At 39.8% G+C, this 23,964-nt stretch overlaps 1 protein-coding gene across 2 annotated transcripts in view; it reads right to left on the bottom strand.

Moving 5' to 3' along the window:
• Window positions 1-23,964, bottom strand: part of PKD2 (polycystin 2, transient receptor potential cation channel) — a 59,442-nt gene extending 35,478 nt beyond the window's left edge. For both annotated transcript variants that reach the window (XM_078148523.1, XM_078148524.1), the window contains exons 1-3: window positions 23,222-23,964; window positions 15,495-15,608; window positions 2,553-2,686 (exon numbers count right to left, since the gene is read on the bottom strand). In XM_078148523.1, coding sequence (XP_078004649.1) covers window positions 2,553-2,686; window positions 15,495-15,608; window positions 23,222-23,864 — 891 coding nt within the window. In that variant the 5' untranslated portion in view covers window positions 23,865-23,964. The remainder of the gene's footprint in view (window positions 1-2,552; window positions 2,687-15,494; window positions 15,609-23,221) is intronic.

Genomic DNA, 23,964 nt, shown 5'->3' with positions numbered 1-23,964 from the left:
AGTTTTCCTAAAGTAGTAGACCTTAGTTGTAATGTTGTTGCAACTTATTTGGAAAGATCCTTAGTCTACGGACTGCGATAAAGATGCTGGATTTCATGGCAAAAAAAATCTACATACTTTCACATTCTCACTAAGTGAACCTTCGTGTAGTTGGTTGACTGAAATCAGCAATAATTTAAATGCAATATTATTGTCCCTGCAGTATTTTTTAACAGCTGGGCTAAAATAAAACTTTAAAAACTTTAAAAACAAGATTCAAAAGTAAGCTTTCATCATACATGTTTTCTTACTTGACCAAAGAAAAGAAAGCGGTCGATGTAGCCACTAGGATTTTCCAGGCCAACAAAACAAGTAGTAGTTTACATTTGAAATCCTATGCTTCATTACCTTCCAATAAAAGTGTCATCCAACACTTTAAATCCATATTGAATATTTTCTGAGAAACGTAAGTTCTAGAAGACATTTATTTCCAGAATAAACCTGTTTCAGCTACATTAAAACCTTCTTATTCATCAATATATACACCTTCTTCAATTATTTTCTTCAAAATATCAGGATATTTAGCTTCTTTGTCTTCAACTGCACTGGTCACTTGTCCAGGAATTTTAACATTATGTTATTGAATTCAGTGTTTCAGGTGACAGACGTGGAGGAAGAGCTTCACTTCCATTTCACTTCCATTGTCTTTCATTACTTTGAACAGACTTGAAACTTTGTTCTGAATGACTGCTCTGCTAAAAGAACTGCATTTCTTTTTTTTTTTAGGCAATTGGGGTTAAGTGACTTGCCCAAGGTCATACAGCTAGTAAGTGTCAAGTGTTTGGTCTGAGGCCAAATTTGAACTCAGGTCCTCCTGACTTCAGGGCCAGTACTCTATCCGCTGTGCCACCCAGCCACCCCTAGAACTGCATTTCTGATCGCCATCTTTAATCCATACAGCTAAAAGACACTCTGTTTCTCTCACTGAAACACCATATTCCTTATAGTTGTTAGCAAATCACAGAAGCTGATGAGATTTTGGCTTTTAAAAAAAATTATATTCTTTTTTTCCCCCAATTACATGCAAAAATTTTTAACATTTGTTTTCTAAAATATTGAGTTCCAAATTCTCTCTCTCCTTTCCCTTTTTCTTTAAAAAAAATTTTCCTGCACATTTTATAATATTCCATATTGTACATTCAGCATTCTAACATTTCATCATATTTTAGAGCTACAATGACCACATTATGGCATTCAATTACATCAAATTTTTGTTTTACTATAAGAACAAGTCTCTTCTTTTGCATCAGCTGTGTTTCCATCTGAAGCATTCTTCTTTCTTCCATTTTGAAGAAGTCTTTTTTAAAAAAATGTAATATAACTGTTGGTAATAAGGTTTGCAGCAGTAGATTATATCTACATGTGACAATAGACAAATGCAGACTGATGACATAACAGCACCTTAAAATCCTCAACTAATTCACACATTTCATTAACGTGCCTTATACTAAATGTGACCTGATATAATTTTATTATTTACACTAAATCTATTTTGCATTATTCGAACTCATATTAATTACAACCCAGCTGTACATTGTTTCAATTTTCAAACAGAAAAGACAATAGCATCTGCCAACTATATACCAGCAAGTGTGGGTTTGGTTGCTGGAAAAATTCTAGAATATGCTATTTAAGGGATGGTATGCAAGCAGCTAGTAAAGGAAACAATGACCACAAGCAGCCAGCATAGCTACATGAAAAACTTCAAGAAGTCATGCCAGACTAATTTCATTTTCTTCTGTACAGGATTACCAGACTGTTAGGGGAAGCTAGGTGGTGCAAGTGAGTAGAGTGCCATCCTGGAGTCAGGAGCACCTGAGTTCAAACATGGCCTCCAACACTTAGAACTATGTGACCCTGGGCAAGCCACCTAACCCTGTTTGCCTCAGTTTCCTCATGTGTAAAACGAGCTGGAGAAAGAAAGGGCAAACCACTGCAGTATCTCTGCCAAGAAAACCCCAAATGGGATCAGGGAGAGTTGGACACGGCTGAAAAAACAACTGAATAACAGCAGTAGACAACTAGATTGGTAGTCTACTACACTTGGGTTAAAACAAATCCACTAGATCATCACAGGAGAGGTCAAGTGTGGCTGGAGAGCAGTTCACATGAAGATGATCTTGGGGTTTTCACGAATTGCAGGTCCAACATGGGCAAACAGTGCAACATGGCAGGAGGAGGCCTGTTTGATCTCAGGATCACGTGTCCTAAACAAGGGAATGTCAGAGGGTCATAGATTGAGACCAGGACAGAGTCACCCAGCTTGGCTTTCTCATTTTAAAGATAAAAAAACTGAGACTCAGAAAGGTTAAAATACTTGCTCGATGGCATGTGGAACCACAGACACATCTCTGGCAGAGCCGAGATCGAACGCTGGTGCTCGGACTCCATATCAAGGTTCTTTTCACCTCGCCATCGGCCTTAATGAGCATAGCTACCCTGGAGAGCCGTGTAACCAGGCTGACGAAGACAAATGACACTTTTCAGTGATCAAGAGAAGTATTTTCAAATACCTTCCAGAAGTCTTCCATTGTGGAGAGCGTCTTGAAATTTGTTTTCTCCATTTTAGACACAGGTGTTTCTAAGAAAAGCTGCGACATTACCCTGGTGTAGTAGTACATGCTGGAACTCACCATCCCATAGGTCACTGTAAGACACAAAAGGAAATGGTACTATAAATAAACAAGTAAATACAGCCAATCACCCAGGTTCATTATGTACCTTGTGGATATCCTGAAAAGACTGTCATCTCACACTTTTAGGCTGCTTACAAAAAATAAATCAACATGATCTGATAGTGTTCTCTCACTGCCTGATTCATTATCCAACAATCATTTATTAAAGCAAAGCATTATGCACAAATAATCTGGCTGGCAGAAACAAACGTAATGAAGACATGGCCCGCTTCCCTCAAAGTCACTTGTAATCACCTCTAGCAGCTGTTTCACAAGCACATGGCATGTTTCCCTACTGAGAGTGTTAAACTCCCCAAGGACAAAGTTCACGCTTTTTACACTACACTATTCAACCTCCAATACAAACTCAGTGCCTTGTAGCCAGAAGCACACATGTGTATGTGTTGTATGTGTGTATATGTCCCTTTGAGGACAGGTACTGCTTTTCTTTTTAATCTTTGTAACATTAGCACTCGGTGCTTGCCACACAGTTAGTAATAATTAATAAATCTTTATTTATTTCTTGATTGACCTGAAGGGAACCTTAATGCATTAAGGAACGATTATGCTAAGGCTGGAGGATTTAAAACTGAAAAGGGACATGGGATCATAGATGTAGAGGATGAAGAGACCTTAAAAGGCATTTAGTTCATCCATTTTATTTTACAGATGAGGAAAATGAGAGCCAAAAAGGTAGTGATTTGTACAAGGTCATACAGACAGAAGGTGAGGGAGTCAGGTTTTGAACCCAGATCCTTGACTCCAAACCCAGTGCTGGTGGTTTAGGTGCTAGCTGAGTCTGAAGCCCTTGTTTTTACAAGTAATGATGCTGAAGCACAGCTAAGGTAAGTGGTTTGCCCGAGGTCACAAACGTGACCAATGTCAGAAAGGATCTGGGCCAGAATTTGGGCTGACTCCCAATCCTGTGCTTCTTCCACTCCCACTCTCCTCTATTCAGGGTGCAGGATAATACGCAGAAAAATACCCCCACTCTGCAGCTATAGTGTTAATCAAACCACATCGAGTCATATCCTCCAACTGATCTTTCCATTTCCCCACTGTCTCTGCCAGATAAAATACAGTCCACATCTTTTAAACAACTTTGAATTTTAGAGCTAGAATTAAAATCTTTTTAAAAGAGCTGTTCATGATTTTTTTAAAGTATCTGAGTTATGTATTTGAAGAATCAGATGCATTGTTTACATGAGGAAATCTATAACTATTGATATGTATAGTAAATATATCAATAATCTATATGTAGATTACATATTTGTCTAATATATAACTAATATATACGTGTATACTAGACAACTAAAGTCCTCTAGGAAGGTTATATATAGGGACAAGCTGTGGAGCCTTAGTAGAAAGGGGGATAGATGGAATCCCTCTGCAGAGAATTACTGTAAGGTGTTTTGTACCAAGGAGTCAGAAGGATAAAGCGTCTCCTAATTGGAAGGGTCACTACGGCACACATAAGGCAGGTAGTGATACAAGAGGAAGATGGACCTACTCTATATCAACACTTAATGACTACATGAAACAAGTACTATCCAGCATCAGTATAAAAACAAGAGTTTAACAAAGAGAAGGTGCCATCTCGCCATTTCTAACTTCAAAGGAGACTAACATTTGCAGGTTTATATTTCAGATCTATAGTTGGTGCTCAATCACTAATCAGATAAAGGATTTGAGCTATTTGAAAAGTTCATCATATACAATCACTTAGCTACTTGTTATGTTCTCTAGACAATAATAAAAAGAACTTTTTAAAACTTTGAAATTGTAGGTCCTTTTGGATTCCCCAAAGTATAACTATACTCTTCTTTAAATGGGCCTCCTCCTTGGAGTCAAGTTTACCTTCAGCACATCTGAAATGCCATTTTTGCTCCCAAATACATAGGACTCTGAGGAAGACATCATCCGTCATTCCAAGGTGGCTTTAATCGTGGTAGAAATGGAATGCACCCTCCTAAGATTCTTCATTATGCTTCCTGCCAAATTTGCCACAGACAGCCAAAGGCTTAGCATGTATATCTCCTTAGACTGATTACTTCATGAGTTCTTTTCAAAAATTATTTATTTTCAACATTCATTTTTTTTAAATTTCAAGTTCCAAATTCTCTGCCTTTCTCCAAGCCCTTCCCCCAGCCACTGAGAAGGCAAGCAATATATCAATTATACAATTATCATGCAAAATATTTCCATATTAGCCATGTTGCAAAAGAAGAAAGTGAAATGAAAAACCATACTTCAATTTGTATTCAATTTGAGTACTTTCAACCATTTGTTTATGAACATCTTTCCAATGTCCTGAATTCACATCAGTTCCCAAGTCAAAATGAAGATTCTTCGCAGACATCTGTGACATTCACATTACTCTATACTGTCATGCTAGATTCTCCATGCTCCTCAAGAACCGACTTGTGACAACTTGAAGAGTGGACATCACGTCCCTCCTCCATTATGAAATAAGTGGAATTCAGATTGCAATCATTTCCAGAAGTATTGTTTGGGAGAGGCCACATGGCAAAATACCCACTGGCCTGGAAATAAGAAGCAGCTTTCAATTAGAGGTATACTGGATGATAACGGGAATGAATGGTGATAAGGGGGATGAATTTAATGTTCACATTAACACTGCATCACATTAAGGCGACATCCTCCCTCTGCTGGGTGAATCTGTTGTGACAATACCAGCTTTGAGTCAGCAATCATGCTGCTGTCTTTGCCATAGATGATCTTTGATATTCAAGGAAAAGGCTACCACGCTGGAGCTCCATTATCTCTTTCTTCAGGTTGTCTCCTCTGACATCTACAAGAGCAAGCTCACGAGCCAAACCCTTTATTGAGAGGGACAGCACACGGTTCGTGCCCTGCCAAAGGCACCCAACATCAAAGCAGTGACCTCGTGATAGGGAATTTTCTCCTTCATTCATTTAAATCCAGCAGATCCTTGGCAATTCCCATCTTGGCCCTGAAGAGAATCCAAGTGTAAGAGAAGCAGCTGGTCAGGCTGTGAGGGGCTTTGAGATGGAAAACTGCTGCTCTGGGATGCACATCTGGAATGAGAAGTTATCTCACTCCAACTCTTTCACTTTCACAGATGGGGAAACTAAGGTCCACAGAGTTTAAGGGCCTTTCTCATAGCCTGCTGTTCATTCATGCAGCCATGTCTGACTATGTGACCCCCACGGACTCTGTCCAAGGGGTTTTCTTGGCAAAGATACTGGAGTGGTTTCCCATTTCCTTTTCCAGTGTGTTCCCATTTTACAGATGAGAAACTGAGGCAAATAGGGGTTAAGTGAGTTGCCTAGGGTCATGCAGGTAGCAAGTGTCTGAAGCTGAATTTGAACTTTTGTCTTCCTGACAACAGGCCCAGAACTCTATCCTCTGTACCACCTAATGCGCAAAGAAAGTGGCCTAGCCAGCAGCTAATCAAGGATTAGAACCCAGGTTCTATTCTGCTCTCAATCCAGAGTTCCTTCTGTGGTGCCCTGCTGAAGCCTCAGAAGGCAGTTACCTTTTCTGTTCGGCTTGTATTGCACAGTGACTAACACCCCCACAGGTAGCCTTGCATTTAATGAATAATATTTGAAGATAATCAAAAAGGTCAGAGAGTAGGAAGATAGGAAAAAACCCCAAACAAGGAAGACAGAGAAGATACAATCTAAAGAGGAAAAAAAAGGATTTTAAATAGAAGAAAGGAATTATCAAATTTAAAACAGAGGATGAAAGAGAATGCACCTGGGTTTTATGAAAAGAAAAACTTCACTAGGCAGGTAATCTGGACTACAAAAAAAGAGGAGTCTCTGAAAATGCCTCCTCCCATAACTCACCTTGACCACACCCTTACTAACCTGTACTGCCCACAATAAGGGGGGATACTCATAGGCAAAGCAGGTTTATTAGCCCTCAGTTACAAGAGAGACAGAAAGTACAGCTGGAGTAGAAGGATGCCAATTTGCAGATGATCCTTCAGCTGCTGTTTAGTGGGGTGAAAGGAAGGAAACACAAGCTTATTAAGCATCTACCATGTGCCAGGCACTGTGCCAAAAACTTTACAAATTATGTCATTTGATCTTCACAATGCATCCTCATTTCACAGTTAAGTAAAGTGAAGCAGGCAAAGGCTAAAAATGACACTTGCCCAAGATCACACATCTACTAAGTGTCTGAACTGATGTAAAAAGTAACCATCGGTGAAGAATAATGTGTGTCTGAGGCTAAATAATGTTTCATATTTCAGATAGAAAGATCATCCTATCATCTACTATTAGTATGGGAAATAATTTGAGGTACTTTTCCAATAGTGGAAATGGGTTTTCCCCCCTCTATTTCACAGGCTGAAAAAAGAAACTGATAAAAGGAAAGACCTGAGTCAATTATGGCCAGTTCCTACTGAAGTTTACCCATATAAAGCAGCTGCCATAACGAAGAGGCTTAAAAAGCCCAGAAAGCACCTCAGTTAACAAACATTGGTTCTTTTTGTCAAGCCAAGAGACATGGCAGCCAAAGGCAACACAAGTTTATATTTTAAACTTATCTGCAAAATACTAAGGTGAACAATGGAAGAATACTATAAGCAGCATTGCCTCACAAAATGATGAAAAGCAGTGGGTGAAAATGAGTCTGCAGAAAGCTTGCCAAATCATCCAAGAACATTCATAGATGAAACCAGAAGGAAGAAAAAGAGATGGAAAATTCAGTTCAATAAACAAATATTTTTAAGCACTTAATATGTAAGGCACTGAGGATACAAAAACAAAGAAAATGAAATAGCCCATCTTCAAAGTTACATTTTGCTGGGAGGAGGGGAGGTGAAAGGAAGTATAACGTGTAAAAGTTAAGGCAGAATAAACATATAGGAAAGACCTAAATTACTGAAGAAATATTAATTGCTTAGGGGTAAATTGAGCCAGTATAACACAAAAGACCATATAATTCAAATTAATTTACTTAGTATCATACCAAATGAACTACTGAAAGATTTAGAATTAGAAAAAAATAATAATGCAACTTATCTGGAGAACAAAAGATCAAGAATCTCAAAGAAAATAATGAAAAAGAGTAGGAAGGAAGGAGACTTAGAACTACAACTATGCTACAAAGAAGAATTATTGAAACAATTTGATACTGGTTAAAAAAATTGGTTAAAATCAGTTGAACAGTTGATACACGATGTACTGGAGGAATAGAACACAGCAGCCTCGTCTTAGAGAAACCCAAAGATACCAGTTACTGAGGTAAGAATTCAATTATATGTCAAAAACTGCTGGGGCAAGTATAAAGCACTTTGGCAAAAAATTTAACGTAGATCAACATCTCATATCATATACCAAGATAAACTCATGACTTAGACACTAAGGATGACATCATCAACAAATTAGAGGAGCAAGGAATCCTTTTCAGAATCAGAACAGAAGAGTTCATGACTAAACAAGTAATAACAGTTATCAGAAAATAAAATAGTAAATTCTGATTATATAAAATTGAAAAAATTTGCAAACATAATGTAGAGAAATTAGAAGGGAAATAGATAACTAAAGAAAAAAATCCATGCAATACGTTTTTCTAAAAAGTATCTCATATCCAAGATTTATATGTCAAAGGATATGAAGACGCAGTTTTCAAAGTGAAGAGATCCAAGCAACTTCTAATATAAAAAAGTACAAAAAAACCATTCCAAATCACTAATAATTAGAGAAATGCAAATTAAAGCAATTCTGAGGTTCCATGATAAAAGAAGAAAATGACAAACGTTAGGGGGACCTCAGGATAAGAGGCACACTAAATTCATTGTTGGTAGAACTGGGAACTAGTTCAAGCATTCTGGAAAGCGATCTAAAATTATGCCCCCAAAGTTACTAAATTGTGCATACTCTTCAACCCAATTTACCACAACTACATGGATAGTCAAAGAGGTCAAGGAAAAAGGAAAAGGACCCATATGTACCAAAATATTTATAACTGCGCTTTTTATAGATCTCCCCAAATGGAAACTAAGGGGATGCTGACTTGATGGAGAATGTCTAAATAAATTGGGATTTATGAATAGAATGGAATATTATCACATGATAAAAAAATGGGTAGTTTCAGAGGGAACTGGCAGGAATACAACCTCATACAGAGTATCAGAACTAGGAGAAAAATATATGAAATGACAAAACTATGAAAAACAACTTCAAAAGACTTTAGAACTCTGATTAATACAATGATAACCATGAATCCAGAGGCCTTAAAATGAAACCAGCCCTTCACCTTTTTTCTTTTTTGCTTTTACCAGGAACAAACTTTATTCTAGTGTTGTTTATAGTATCATTTAAGTTCATTTTAACACATATGTCCAACTTTTTAAAAAACCCATTTAGTTTTTTTTTTCTGGACCTAAAAAATTAGGTACAAATGACATCATTTTTTCCTCTCTGTAATTCAGTAAGATTTTAGTTTTGCCCTCCTTTTTAATGCCAAATAAATATTATCATGAACCAGTAAAGCAGATGCACAAAGAAATGTGGTTCTCTTTCTTTGTTAGGCCGACATCTGTTGAACAGTTTTGTTTCTTACTGAGGTCCTTTTTCCTCTTTCTTTGATCTCTTTGGCTATACACCTAGTTGTGGTATATATAATTGGGTTTAAGAGTATGAGCAACTTGGCAATTTGGGGGGCATAATTTCAGAATTCAGAAATTAATGAAATAAAGTTGCATTTGGGATACTGTACTTTAGTTACAGTATAGTATCTCAGTAAAATTTTCTTTTATACTCTCCCATTCCATCAAATTTTTAATATATATGTGTAGCTATAGATACGTGTACACATACACACACACACACACACAAAATGCTATACCTGTTGCTCAGTGGTGTCTGACTCTATGTGACTTCACGGACTTTTGCCCATTGGGTTTTCTTGGCAAAGATACTGAAGTGATTTGCCATTTTCTTCTCTAGTGTGTTCCCATTTTACAGAAGGGAAACTGAGGGAAACAAGGGTTAAGTGACTTGCCCAAAGTCATACAGCTAGCAAGTGTCTGAAGCTAGATTTGAACTCAGATTTTTCTGAGTCCAGGTTTGACACTCTATTCACTGAGCCACTTAGCTGCCATCATCAATATTAAGCAAGGCATAAAACAAGCAGTTGCATCAATCAAACAACATGCACCTACTGTATGCCAGGAACTATACTAGGTATGCAAAGAAGACAAAAACATAACAGATATGACTTTCCAAGAGCTTACATTTTATTGGGAGAAACAGCATGTGCACATCATGAGTGCATACCTCAGTAGAAAGTGATACTTAGACTGTGCACTGAAGGATTCTAAGCAATGAAGGAGAAAAATGAGCACATTATATATGAGGTGGGGTGGGGGAATTTATGCAAACATATTAGCTAGAAAATAGAATGTTTATATGAGGAACAGCAAAGTGTTTGCTCCTGTCATGAAGTTAATGTGTGCTATCAGGAAAGCAGAAGTGTAGAATTCCTTAAAATTGGTGAGTTTCTCTAGATGCTCCTCTTTGTGGATAGCCCCGTGTTGACTGTAATAACCCATCAATCAACAATCATTTATCAAGGACCTATAGTACACCAGACACTCTGCTGGGGATGGGGCCACAAATACAAAGAATGAAACAGTTCCTACCCTCAATTTGATTATACTCTGACAGGACCCAGAGTAGAGTGCCTCCTTGTTAAGGTTCAAAGCCATTCAAAAGATGTCAGCCTAACAATCTATATGGGAAATATCAAATAAATGATGTCCACAGGCATGCAGTTGGATGGACTACCCAGTGAGTTAATCCATTAGCACATATATTTTGGACTGACACTAGAGCTAGACAATGAACTGAGTCTGGCACTGAATATAAGTAAGAGAGTATACTATACTTGGGAAAATGTGAAGAATTTTCAATAATCCCAAACTATTCTCCTTGCACAAAACCCATCTGATAACATGAACTATCTCGCAGTAATGCTTTGGATGCTATGGCTACAAAGATCAACATACCACAATTTCAGAAGAGCAGTTTGATTGATGCAACTGCTTGTTTTATGCCTTGCTTAATATTGATGATGGCAGCTAAGTGGCTCAGTGAATAGAGTGCCAAACCTGGACTCAGAAAAATCTGAGTTCAAATCTAGCTTCAGACACTTGCAAGCTGTATGACTTTGGGCAAGTCACTTAACCCTTGTTTCCCTCAGTTTCCCTTCTGTAAAATGGGAACACACTGGAGAAGTCATTTTATTGATATGGAAATTCCTTCCATCAATATAGATTAGCAATTCTCCTTGAGTTAACTGACCCTGGGGTAGCTGGGAGGCTAAGGGACTTGCACATGGACACATAGGTACTATGAATGCCTATCTTTTTTTTTTTGGTGAGGCAATTGGGGTTAAGTGACTTGCCCAAGGTCACACAGCTAGTAAGTGTCGAGCGTCTGAGGCCAGATTTGAATTCAGGTACTCCTGACTCCAAGGTCAGAGCTTTATCCACTGTGCCACCTAGCTGCCCCCTATGAACTCCTATCTAGCTGAGTTCAAGGTATGCCCTCTCGTTGATCTGCTGTCTCAACCACATAAGATATCCCCCAGGAAACATAGAGTAGGACTGAAAAAGGAGATGGATGTTTTAAGAGGAAGCATAACAAATCAACAGCCTCTGTGCTGGCCTGGTACCTACAAAGTATGACAAGATCTAGAGGGAGGCCTCCACTATGCTTGGCAATATCTATACAGGATTCACAACATGGAAGAATGCAGTCAAGAATTCATAAGAGAAGGTATGGTGAGAAGCATATAAAATGAGAAGATACTGAAATCTGCACTGGTGGAGAGAGTATTCATATTGATAAGTCCAAGGATCCATTGATGGACTGAAGAAAGGAAATTTTCTTGTATTCATCCATTCAAACTTTTTTTTTCAGGGGAGAGAAGGGAGCGAGGATAGTCAGGTAGTCCAAGGACTCTGAAATGAACTCTCCTCAATCTATTTCCCAGGTCAGCCATTTTTCTGATGACGTATTTCACATTTTCTTCCATTTTTTCATTCTTTTGGTTTTGTTGGATTCTTTTTGTCTCATGGAGTCATTAGCTTCCATTTGCCCAATTCTAATTTTTAAGGAATTTCTTCAGTCAGCTTTTGTACCTCCTTTTCTACCTGGCCAATTCAACTTTTTAAGGAACTGTTTTCTTCGCTGAATTTTTATACATCTTTTCCCATTTTTTGTGCTTCCTTTACTAAGCCATTGACGATTTTTCATGATTCTCTTGCATAACTGTTTTCCCAATTTTTCTTCTCTCTCTCTTATTTGATTTTTAAAATCCTTTTTGAGCTCTTCCAGGAGTTCTTTTTGGGCCTGAGACCAGTTCATATTTCTCTTTGAGGTTTGTCTGTAGGCATTTTGACATTGTTATCCTCTTCTGAGTTTGTGTTTTGAGCTTCCCTCTTGTCAAAGTAGCAACTAAGAGCAAGCAGGTGAATCTGAAACAGGGATAGCTTACCAGAGTCACGGTGCTCAAACCCAGTGCCTATGGCCTCATCAAAACAGTGCTCTGGCTGACTGGGTTGGCCACATTTACGGTTATTTACATAATGCTGTAAGAGCTATCTAGGAAGTCAGGTGCAATTCAAGAACACCTTTTTAAAAAGTCACTTATCTGTGGAACTACACGTGAATACTAAAGAAAAGAGATGATATAAATATACACTATACTACTAAATGAAAGGTGACTGAAAATATATGGTAAAAGTACATTAAAAAAGATAAAATATTACTTCGCCAAAACTCTGAACTTCTGAAATTCAAAAAAACTGAGACATTTAAAAGCGCATTTTAAAATTAATACACCCCAAACAGACATATTCATAATTAGATATGTGACCTTGGGCAAGTCACTAACCTCTTCGGACCTCAGTTTTTCATTTGTAAAGTGAGGGGGCTACACTAGGTGATTTCTAAGAAATTTTCTGGCTTTATAATTCTTCACCAAACACATACTGAAAGTAAGAAAAAGGGCCTGTGCGTGGGTAATGTTTTTATGTGCATGACCTAAGGCAAGCATCCTTTTGCTTGAAAACCACGAATCGGGAATTTTAACCCAGTTATTCAGCTAAGTGATCTGTTAGTCTTTAAGTGCACTACTGTTTAATACTGAAGTACTTTAACTCTGCAAGGAACAACCTTGGAATGAAATGCTAGCAAACACTCATCCTCTTCTTCCTCTCTTCTCTTTCCCTCTTCCTCTCCTCCCCTCCTTTTCCCCCTTCCTTCTCTTTCCCTCTCTCTCTTTCTCCCCCCTTCCATATAGATTATATGTAATATAGTATAACCATATATTACTTGCAATATCATATATTATATCTGTAGAAAATCTATTATATATAATATGTATTATATAAAGGGAGAGGGGAGAGAGAGAAAGAGGAGTGAGGGAGGGGTAGAGGGAAAGAGAGATGAAACCAGAAACATGCAAACAGACTTTGTTCCCTGGGGAGAGGGGATTGATGCCTGCACCTGGGTACAAATAACTCCACCAGACCAAATGGTGAGGCTTTCAGCCCCAAAGATGGCACCAGCAGAGGAAGTGCATCCAACTATGAAGTGGCAGAGGCACAGGCTGAAGCAGAAGCACATTTTAGATCAGAATGCTTTCAATCCCATGGCCTCAGGAGGGAGGAACCAGGTGGCCAAATAATTCCTGAAACCCGTATTTCTTGGAGGTGGAATTTTCTGGACAGTGTTTGGTTCCTAGAGTCGGAGACCAAAAGCTTTCTAGAGAGATAAAGAGGGGTTCCTGAAGTGCCAGCATTTTTGAAGAAAAGAGGACTAAGCCCTAGGTCCCAGTGGGAGAAGTGGCAAGAGACTTAGTTTCAATACAGAGGAGCCAAAGCCTGGGCTTTGTGCTCTGCCATACCATAAGCATCTGGATGTACAGATCTAATGGAAGGGTTTCTCTGGTCACCTCAGGTTATTTCCCTTTCCCATGAGCATGTTGAACTATACAGGTACCTAGGAGGAAAGAGGACTCACCAGAGAGGAAAGAAGAGAGAATTAGCTTTTGGGGGCCTACTGAGTCCTACATTTTTCTGTAGTGTAGCATAACGCCTATTATACACCCAATATATATTGTTAGCTGAGACCTTTATGTATGCCTGAGGGATTCTGGACATGAGGCATACTCAAGGATTCCTAGAAGAAACTCTAGGTGGGGCAAAATGAGTCAAAGAGGGATGATTTTCAAGAGGCCCCCAAAACTGAACCTAGTAAAGGGAATAGATATTTTTAGGATAAATCCTACTAATAGGCTATCTGGGTCTAAAGTTCTGATCAGCTCTGTGACTTTCGTTGTACATTGCTAGATTGCGCTTCAAAATGTTTGTGCCACACCACAATCCCAACTAACTCCGTATCATATTGCCACTTTCTCTGCAGGTCAGCAATACTGAATTTTTTTTGAAGGAAGAGCATTTTTGCTATTATAGTAGGCATAAAGTGGTATCTTAAGATTATCTTGATCTGAATATCTATGTTTATTAAGTAGTTTGGACATATTTTTGATGTGGTTACTAACTGCTCTCCAATGGAGGGTGTATATTAACCTGATCATTAAGATCATAGTTCTACAAGTATTAGAGATTTTAAAAGATCATCTAGTCTAACCTTTGTCATTTTACAGATGAGGAAACAGAGAACTGCGGAAGCTGAGTCACTTGCCCAAGGCCACACAGGAAGTAAATTGAAAAGTGAGATTTGAATCTATGTCCATAGAACCCAGCACTCCTGCTCTTTCCACTGTTATCAAGCTGCCTATTTAGTTCTTTGCTGTTCAGTCATTCTTCTGTCATGTCTGACTCTTCATGACCCCATTTGGGGTTTTCTTGGCAAAGATACTGGAGTGGTTTGTCATTTCCTTCTGTAGCTCATCTTACAGATGAAGAAACTGGGGCAAACAGGGTTAGGTGACTTGCCCAGGGTCATACTGCTAGTAAATGTCTGAGGCTGGATTTGACCTCAGGTTCTCCTGACTCTAGGCTGACTCTATCTACTGTACCACATAGCTGCCCTACCTATTTTGTTAGACTATGGCATATTTAAGTTTTAATACAAGATTTCATTTTTGTAGTTTGTATATTTATCTATTTGCTTTATTGCTGTTAATTAAATTTGTAATTTTAAAAACAAAGGATAACATTCTGGACTTCCTAACTGCTAAACTCGACAAATTATTTGCCCCTCATGTTATGCTTATAGTAATTCTTTTGTATTTTTCTTTTTGTTCAGATCTGTGATTTCATTAATATAGAGAACTCTTGGTGAGGAAATTCTCCATGGATGCAGATGGGCAACTTGAAGTCTTAGAAGCCCATCTCGGGTACCATTAAGTCACCTACCAACGATACACTGCTAGTATATACTGGAGTCAGAACTTGAACTTAGGTCATTATGGCCCCATGGCCAGACGTGCCATTCTGCTTCTCATAGTAGGTAATAAAATCTGACATCTCAGTAAGTTTTGTTAAGAGTACTTCCTTAACTTAGGATTATGCCAGGCTTAATTGACTTAATTGGTAATGCACTAGTCAATCAGAAAAGGCTGAAATATCACTTAGTGTTTAACAATGAACATGAGTCCTTTATTAAATTTTGAATTGTACTGAAAACAACGACCAATCAGAAAGAATTTTGACTCTGACCCTTTGAGTCAAGCATGTTTTCTTTTAAACAGGCTTCTGAGGGAGCAAATAAACTTTGTAATGCAAAGAAATGGTCTACTTACAGATACATAAAACCACAAGAAAGAGGAAGTATGTAACCAATTCTCGCAGAACACTTTTCAGATATTTCTCTCGGCTTGTATTGCTTTCTTCCATCAGTCTTGTTCCCCAGAGACCTTAAATATTAAAAGATAATAATAATAATAATAATAAGTTAACTTATTTCATTCACATTTCAGCTATAACATACACGGCAAGGAAAAAACCTAGAAAATCATAAAAGAGAACAACCACTTAAGGCCATTAACTATTTTTCATTACAAAATCTGATATAAGGTTATATATCTAATATGTTACTAAAATTTCCATCTTAAAGATTCATAAAATTGAAATGCATAGTGTTAAGTATAGTGACCGAGATAAAAAGTAATCTAAGTAACTACTATAGTACTTGATACAAATATACTAAGTACAACCCCCATCACCTGACCTACACGTGCTTTTTCTGATAAAAGTGTTTTAAAGGCATCTTTTAATCAATCAGCAAGCTTTCATTAGATGCTTACTATATGGCAGACACTGCGCTGGGCCCTGGGAATACAAAGACAAAGGGAAAAACAATTCCTGGCCACAAGGAGTTCACTCCAATGGTGTACATAAGGTAAATACACAGATATATTCACAAGATACAGATACAGTAGATGGAAGATAACTCTGAGTACACTAGCAGCTAGGGGTCCTGGGAAAGACTGCCTGCTAAGGCAGCTCTTAAGCTGAGTCTTGAACGAAGGCAGAGATTCTAAGAGGTAGAAGTGAGTGAGAACACACCAGACATAAAGGGCAGCCAGTGTGATGCACAGAGCTGGGGAGGGAGGTCAGCAACGAGGGAGGCCAGTATGGCTGGGCTGCAGACTGCACTGCGGGGAATAATGTGTAAGAAAACTGGGAAGGCAGGAAGGAGCCAGGCTGTAAGGATGATTAAATGTTTGATCCGAGAGGTAAGAGGAAGCCACTGGAGTTATTTAATATGGTCTTCAAAACTTGTCTCACACATAATAGCTGTGTGATATGGTCAAATCTGTGCTTCAGAAAAATCCCTTTGGTAGTTATGTGGAATATGGAGTGAAGTAGAGAAATACATCAGGTAGGGAGACCAATTAGGAGGTTATGATAATAATCTAAGTGAGAGGTGATGAATATTTAAATCAGGGGTGGTGACCGTGTGAGTGGAAAGAAAGAAGTATATATTAGAGATGTTGTAGAGGAGAAATGAATTTGGATATCAAGGGACTGGTGAGTAGCTGCACTGTAGCATTGGGCATAGTTCAGCCTAGAAGTCAGAGCTGGATATACAGAACTAGAAATCACCAGCAGGGAGATCATGACTGAATCCACAGAAACTAATGAGATTGCTAAATGAGATAGTGTGGATAAAAAAAAAAAGAGTCCAAGACAGAGCCCTGGGGGGACAACCATGAATGCTACAATAGAGATGAAGTGGTAAAGGAGACTGAAAAAGAGTAGTTAGAAAGATAAAGGAATCAAGAAAGAGCAACGGGAAAAGGAGAGGGGAGAATGCCTGGAAGAAGAAATGATATTAAATGTCAAAATGAAGAAAGAAAAAAGGGGGGAAAGAAGGAAGAGGATATTAAGTTAAGCAATTGGACTATTGGTAACTTTGGAGAAAGTAGATTTGGTTAAACGATTAGATTGGAAGCCAGATTACAAAGGGATTGAGAAGAAATGAGAGGAGAACAAGAGGAGGAAACCAATCGTAGGCAGCCTTTTCATGGAGTGAAGCTGAAGGCCAAGGCTGTAAGCTGGCAAGGATGGCTGCAGCAATGGAAGGGTTTTTTTTTTTTTTTTAGAATTGGGAAGCTATAGGCCTGTTTGTAAACAACAGGGAAGCAGCCAGTAAAGAGAAATATTGACTACTGAGGAAATATGGATAATGGCAGAGGCAATTTGTTGTAGAAATCAGGAAGCAATGAGATCAACAAGTAGAGAGGTTTGCAAGAAGGAGGGCAACGCTGTCATCAGAGACTGCAGTAATAAAGGAGATGGTGGAGGGAAAAGTATCATGAGAGACATAGAAGAGGGGAGAAAAGAGGGCTCAAGGCAAATGGTCTCAATTTTTTCCTAAGAAGTATGACATAAGGCAAAGTCCTGAGCTGAGAGGATGGAGGGAAGTGAGTTCTATATGAAGCCTAGAAGAGACAAAGCAAATTATACACAGAGGCAGAGCCATGACTGTGGAGTAAAGGCAGCGACCTAGCCAAATTCTCCCAGCATTCCCCTCCAAACAACTTTAAAATAATGCATCAAATCAAATTCTGGAGCAGCAGAGACAACAAAAAGTCAGAGTGAGACATTTTTCCAGCCTGAGGCAATGAAGAAGCCTGTGACACTGGGGTGGGGGCCAGCCTGAAGCACACATGGTGGCCATACCAGCTATTGGCCTTGGAGTCTACTGTGACAGAAGCAGCAGCAGCAGCTTCTGGAGCTTTCAACCCATAGACAGGAAGGAAATTGGACAACTGGTCAGAAAGAGATTACAGAGCACCTGGAGCTGACATTGGGTGCAGGACCAGAGACTGTTTGGCAACTCTACTGCCCATGTATCATTCCAGGTCAAAGCTCTAGGGTGCAGAGTGCTTGTGGTCAGTGACAAAGGAGCAGGGACCCTGATCGCAACTGCAGGGTAGAGAGCAGCACAAATACTTGTGGCTGCAGGGGAGAAGGGGCCTTTTTCAGGACCAGAGCACAGAGAAGAGAAGTGACCAAACCTCTCCTCAGATCACACCACCTTGTTAGCAACAAAATCTTACAGATACCCAGAACTAGCTCTGAAAATACCAGTACAAAAAAGCCTGAAGCTTGGGACAGTATTTCTCCATCGAAGAGGGTGAACATAATGTTTACATTACAATGTCAAGAAATAGGCTGGAAAAATGAGCAAAGACCAACAAAAAAGAACTTGGCCATAAGAGACTACTATGATGACAGGGAAGATCAAGACACAAACCAGAAGAAAATAACATGAAAACAGCTACAAGCAAAGCCTCAAAGAAAAATACAAATTGGAAATAAGCTCAACAAGAATTACTGGAAGGGGCAAAGAATGAGATAAGAATGGTAGAAGAAAAAATTGAGGAAAAAAACCAGCAGTGATGTAACAAAATCATGAAAAGAGAATTAACAGCTTGGTAAAAGAAGCACCAAAAAATACTGAAGAAAACAACATCTTATAAAACAGAATCGGGCAAATGATGAAGGGAGCACAAAAATTCATTGAAGAAAAAACTCCTTTAAAAAGCAGAATTGTCCAAATGGAAAAAGACATACAAAAGCTCACTGAAGAAAATAATTCCTTAAAAATTAGAATTGATCAAGTAGAAGCTAATTACTCCAGAAGACATCAAGAAACAATAAAACAAACTCAAAAGAATAGGAAAAAAATGTGAAATATCTCATTGGAATAACAACTGACATGGAAAACAGATCCAGGAGAGATAATTTAAGAATAACTAGACTACCTGAAAGCCATGATTTAAAAAAAAAGAGCCTAAAAATCATCTTTCAAGAAATTATGAAGGACAGTGCTCTGATATCTTAGAACCAGAGGGTAAAATTGAAAATGAAATAGAAATTTCCCTTCACTCAGATGCCATCGGCTGCTATCTCCTCAATTCAGTACTATCTTAAATCAGGCCTAAACAACACATGCCCACAGGTCACTTGCAGTCTTGTCAAAGTGGTCCTTGGGCAGTATGTTGTGCAGGCCTGTTTTACATCCTCTACATTTTTTGCAGGCTGCCCCAAATCCTTCATTTTGGGAAAAAACCTTACCAAAGAAAATAATTTCCTGAAACTAGAATTAACCAAATGTCTAATTTGACTCCATGAAATATCAAGAAATATTAAAACAAAATCAAAAGACTGAAAAAAGGAGAAGAAAATTTTAGGTATTTTATAGCAAAAACAACTGACTTGGAACACAGTTCAAAGAAAGATAATTAAAAAAACATTTTTAAAGAGGCTAGGCATCATATTTCAGGAAATCACAAAACTACACAGATCTCTTAGAATCAGAGGGAAAAGCAGAATGAGAAAGAGTCCACCAGTCACCTCCTGAAAGAAACCCCAAAATAAAAACTCCCAAGAACATTACATAACTTCCAGATCAAAGAAAATATACTGCAAGCAATCAGAAAGAAAGAATTCAAATAGCATGGAGCCAAGTCAGGATTAACCAAGATTTAGCAGCCACTACTACAAAGGAGTACAAAGCTTAGAATATGATATTCCAGAAGGTACAAGATCTAGGCTTATAGCCAAGATAAACTCCTATGGAGAGGCGCAGGAGGAAATGGACCTTTACCAAAATTGTGAACTGATGAAAACACCAGAGCTGAGTAGAAAATTTCACATACAAATATAGGAGTCAAGTGAAGCTTAAAAAGGTACATATAATTAAGCAATCATAAGAGACTAAAGAAGGATTTATAAACTATTTATATTCTTATATGGAGAGATGAACCATGTATTCCCCTATATCATTATCAGGGATCACAGAACGCTTCTAATTAGACAGAGGATCTGGGAGTAATTCTGCTATGTTTCAATGATCTAAGAAAAATGGATAAAGGGGAAGAGACATACAGTTGGGGACTTGGGGAAAAGGAGAGGAAGAATGGGTAAAATTATCTCACATAACCAAAGTGCCTGAATTCCCAGTATCCAGCACAGTGCCTCTCACACATAACAGGTGCATGATACATGTTTAATGAACTGAATGATTTTAAAGTAGCCTTACAGGCATAGAACAGACTCTAATGCATTTTATCTTAAGGACAGGTTACTATCCTAATCCATGCAATTCAAACACCGTACTTCAAATTTCTGAGCACATCAACAAGTGATGTATTGATATAGCATTGTACCATCATCTTCATTAGCCAGTTAGCAAACCTGCAGAGAGCTCAGTCAGGTAAATGAGTAAACTATATTCCTAGATTTCTGCAGACAATGAAAGAATTAATGTTCTATTTTATACAAAGTGTTCACAAAAACTCACATTTTCTAAATCCCCTTTTATGCCATAATAATAAGGGAAGAAAAAGGGACAGGGATGAGACCTAAAATTTAATTGGTAAAGAGAACCCTCAGTTGAGGAACCTCCCTTTACCAACACCAATTGGGCACTTTCTCTCCAACTTACAGTTATAGAGAATTGTCTTCTCCACAGATGTAGGCAACAACTGTCATATTACAACATGTGACCGATATGCAGCCAACCTGAGCAACTCTAAAATCCTGATAGTATTTCACAGTGCTACTAACTCCGATGAAGAGCACAGCCTCTGGGCTACAGCAGAAACATTCTTCAAAACAGAAAACTCCCTTTCTCACCTGAACTTCTTAAAAAAGCTACCTGTATAAGCAACTTAGAAAGATTTGAGAAATCTGATTACCACAATAAGGAAACATGATTCCAGACCGTATGATTCCAGAGGACGTATGCTACCCACTTCCTTACAGAGAGGTGATAGGCTCAGGGTACAGACTGGGGCATATATTTTGGGAATGGCCAACATAGGCATTGATCTGCCTTGGTAATATACATCATACAAGAGTTTTCTTTCCTTTTTTCTTGGTTTTTAAGAAAGGGGGAAGTGTGAGGAAAATAAAATAAATTTTTTGTTAATTGAAAAAAAATATATATTGACTAAACTTTGCCCTAAGGAAGCGATAATGAAAAGGCACCTCTTTACCCCTTCTTTATAAAGGTAGTAGACAATTGGTGTGGAACACTATATAAAATGTCAGACTTTTGTTACATTTGTGAACTTTTTACATTTTTGGTTAATTAACATTTTTTCATTTTTTACATTTATGTAATTTCATACATCTGTTAATTTTTCTGAAATTTTTTTTTAGTCTTAAAATTTTTTTATCAGGAGGGATGGCTCTCTGAAATGAATGGATGGAAACACTGGGGAACATGGATGATAAGAAAACAAAAGATGTCAATAAAAAAAAATTTAAGAAAGAAAAAGTTGTCTACACTCACTATCCTCAGTTCTTCTCCTCTCAGACTCTTCAGACCTTTTCAATCTGTCTACTGACTTCATCACTCAACTAAAACTGCTCTAAAATTACCAGTCTCTTAATGGTCAAATCTGGCGGTCTTTTCTTAGTCCTTCTGTCTCATCCTCTCAGCTGGGGGTGGGGGTGGAGGGGGAAGAACTAACTAATTTCTGAGTCCAGAGCCTTTCCCGGTATTAAGCAAACATCCTTTTCATCACCTGAGTCTTCCTTCCTGTCACATCTTCTCTTCACTGCAAACCAAGGATTTAGGCCCAAGTTCTAGAGTGACTCATTGAACCCACGACAAATACACAAGTAATGTTTATTTCCCCCCAAAGCACAGTTTCTGGTTTCCAAATTTAATTTGACTTCTGAGTTGGAACTAGAAAAAGTCATGGATATTCACTGAGAGAAGTCCCAATAGTTGCCTATGCATGTGAGTGATTTAGGACCAAGCAAACTTATCATTATCAAATGCAGCTGTATGAGGGGATAGCCTGGGTGAAATACTTTCAGGTTCTATGGAAGATGCTTATTCAGATAGAGAATGGACATAGATGGCCTCTCTCCCATTCCTTCACGTCTCCAGTCCATCCTGCATACCACTGCTTGATTAATCATTCTAGAATACTGTCCTCATTAGGTCATTCTCCAGCTCAAAAGCTGTGGATACATCAAGGTTTACAAAAAGAAGTTTAAATTCCTCAGCTTGGCTTTGAAATCATCACAATGCTACCCCAACTTGTCTCATTTCCCACAAACCCTCTAATATCTGCACAATCACAGAATTTGAGTTGGAAGTGACTCTAACCCTCTACCATCTAGCACAACATTATTTTAAGGAGGAGGAAACTGAGGGAGATTAAGTGACTTGCATAAATTCACATTAACATTAAAAATCAGATAGCGGATTTGAACTCAGGTCTTTCAAATGAACTGCATAGCTAACGATTCCCTCCCACTATCAGGGTATACGTTAAAAGGCACTATTTAAACACTTGAGACATTTAAACATAATTTAAATACGAGGCTCATGCTCTTTTGCACCATCCACTTAAATTCTATATTAGGGTTTAAAAGTTCAACATGACAGTGGAGGAGAAAAAACATTCCTGAAGAAATAAACTTGCTAGATAAGTTTTAGCAAGCAACATTTCATAAAACTTCTTTCCCCACAAGAAACTTTGAAGGAGTACGTGCTTTTCGAGGGGTTAAATTCACAATGTGCACCAAAATCCAATTCATTGTTGATCCTTCCAGGGAAAGTCCAAATTCAATGTTTTGGGTCTGTTTGTTTTTCCCAGGATGAGCGGGACAAAAACTTTGCTACCAGATGCGCTAATTGGAAAACTCTCACCCTCTCTTTTTGATCCCCTTGAAAGCTCCCTGCCCCGCCCCCATCCTCTACAAATCGATTACTCAATTCGGACTTGCCAGTTTTAGCAATCTATCCAAAGTTTAGACCAGAAGACTCAGCTGCAAGATTATCTTTGTCTCGCAGCGATTTCTCGGGCGAGGGTCCCACCACCCTCCTGCCGACAAAGCTAAGGCTTTTTGCAACATTGTTCTACGATCCCCGTAAATGTGTAACAGCTGCAATGGTGGATACATAGTAACCCCAGAGCACCGTGACATTCGTAGTAAAGGCTGCAGCGGTTCGGTACAGAAGCCCAGGCCCGCCGCCCCAAGCCCGCCTCACCTCGCAGCGCCCGCAGCAGCTTCTGGGCCCCGGGCGCCCGGGGCGGGGGCGGCGGCGGCGGCGGCGGCCCGTCCAGGGGGAGGTGGCGGTGCAGAGCCTCTCCGGGGCCCGCGGGGCCAGCGCACACGGGCCCCGGCGCCTCCCTCCTCCGGCGGCGGCGGCCGCTCGGGAGGCTGCCGCCGTGGAAGCCGGCCAGCCCCAGGCCGCTGGCGCCGGAGGAGGCGACCCCGGAGGAGGCGGCGGACCTGCGGCTGCCGGGCCGCCACTCCACGTCCATCTCCACCACCATGCCGCCCTCCTCCCCTTCCACCTCGTCGTCGTCGTCGTCGTCCTCGTCCTCCTCTGGCTCGAAGCCCGGGTTGTCCCGGCTCCACGCCTGCCTCGAGCACGCCGACAGGGGCGGCGACGGCGACGCCGAGGCCCCGGCCGGGGGGTCTCGGGCCGCCGCCTGCCGCAGCCGTTCCATCTCGATGTCCAGCCCCCGCGGCTCCCGGAGGCCGCCCGGGGAGGGGAGGCCCGGGGCCGCGAGGCCGCCGTCGGCGCCAGGGGCTGGCCCGCTCAGCCTGGCCCGGGCCGCCGCTGGCTCGGCTCTGGGGGGAGCGCCCGCCGGCAGCTGGGGCCTCACGCGACTCGGGTTCACCATGGCGGGCCGGCGGGCGGGCGGTCACTGCGGCTCGGAGCGCCGGGGCCGGCCTCGCTCCGCTCGGGCAGCGGCGGGAGCCACGTTCCTTTCTTCTGCAGGC

The sequence above is a fragment of the Phascolarctos cinereus genome, unplaced genomic scaffold (genome assembly GCF_003287225.1).
Source record: "Phascolarctos cinereus isolate Bilbo 61053 unplaced genomic scaffold, phaCin_HiC Scaffold_9;HRSCAF=440, whole genome shotgun sequence".
NCBI classification, from domain to species: Eukaryota; Metazoa; Chordata; class Mammalia; order Diprotodontia; family Phascolarctidae; genus Phascolarctos; species Phascolarctos cinereus.
This window is presented reverse-complemented; position numbering and strand designations above follow the sequence as displayed.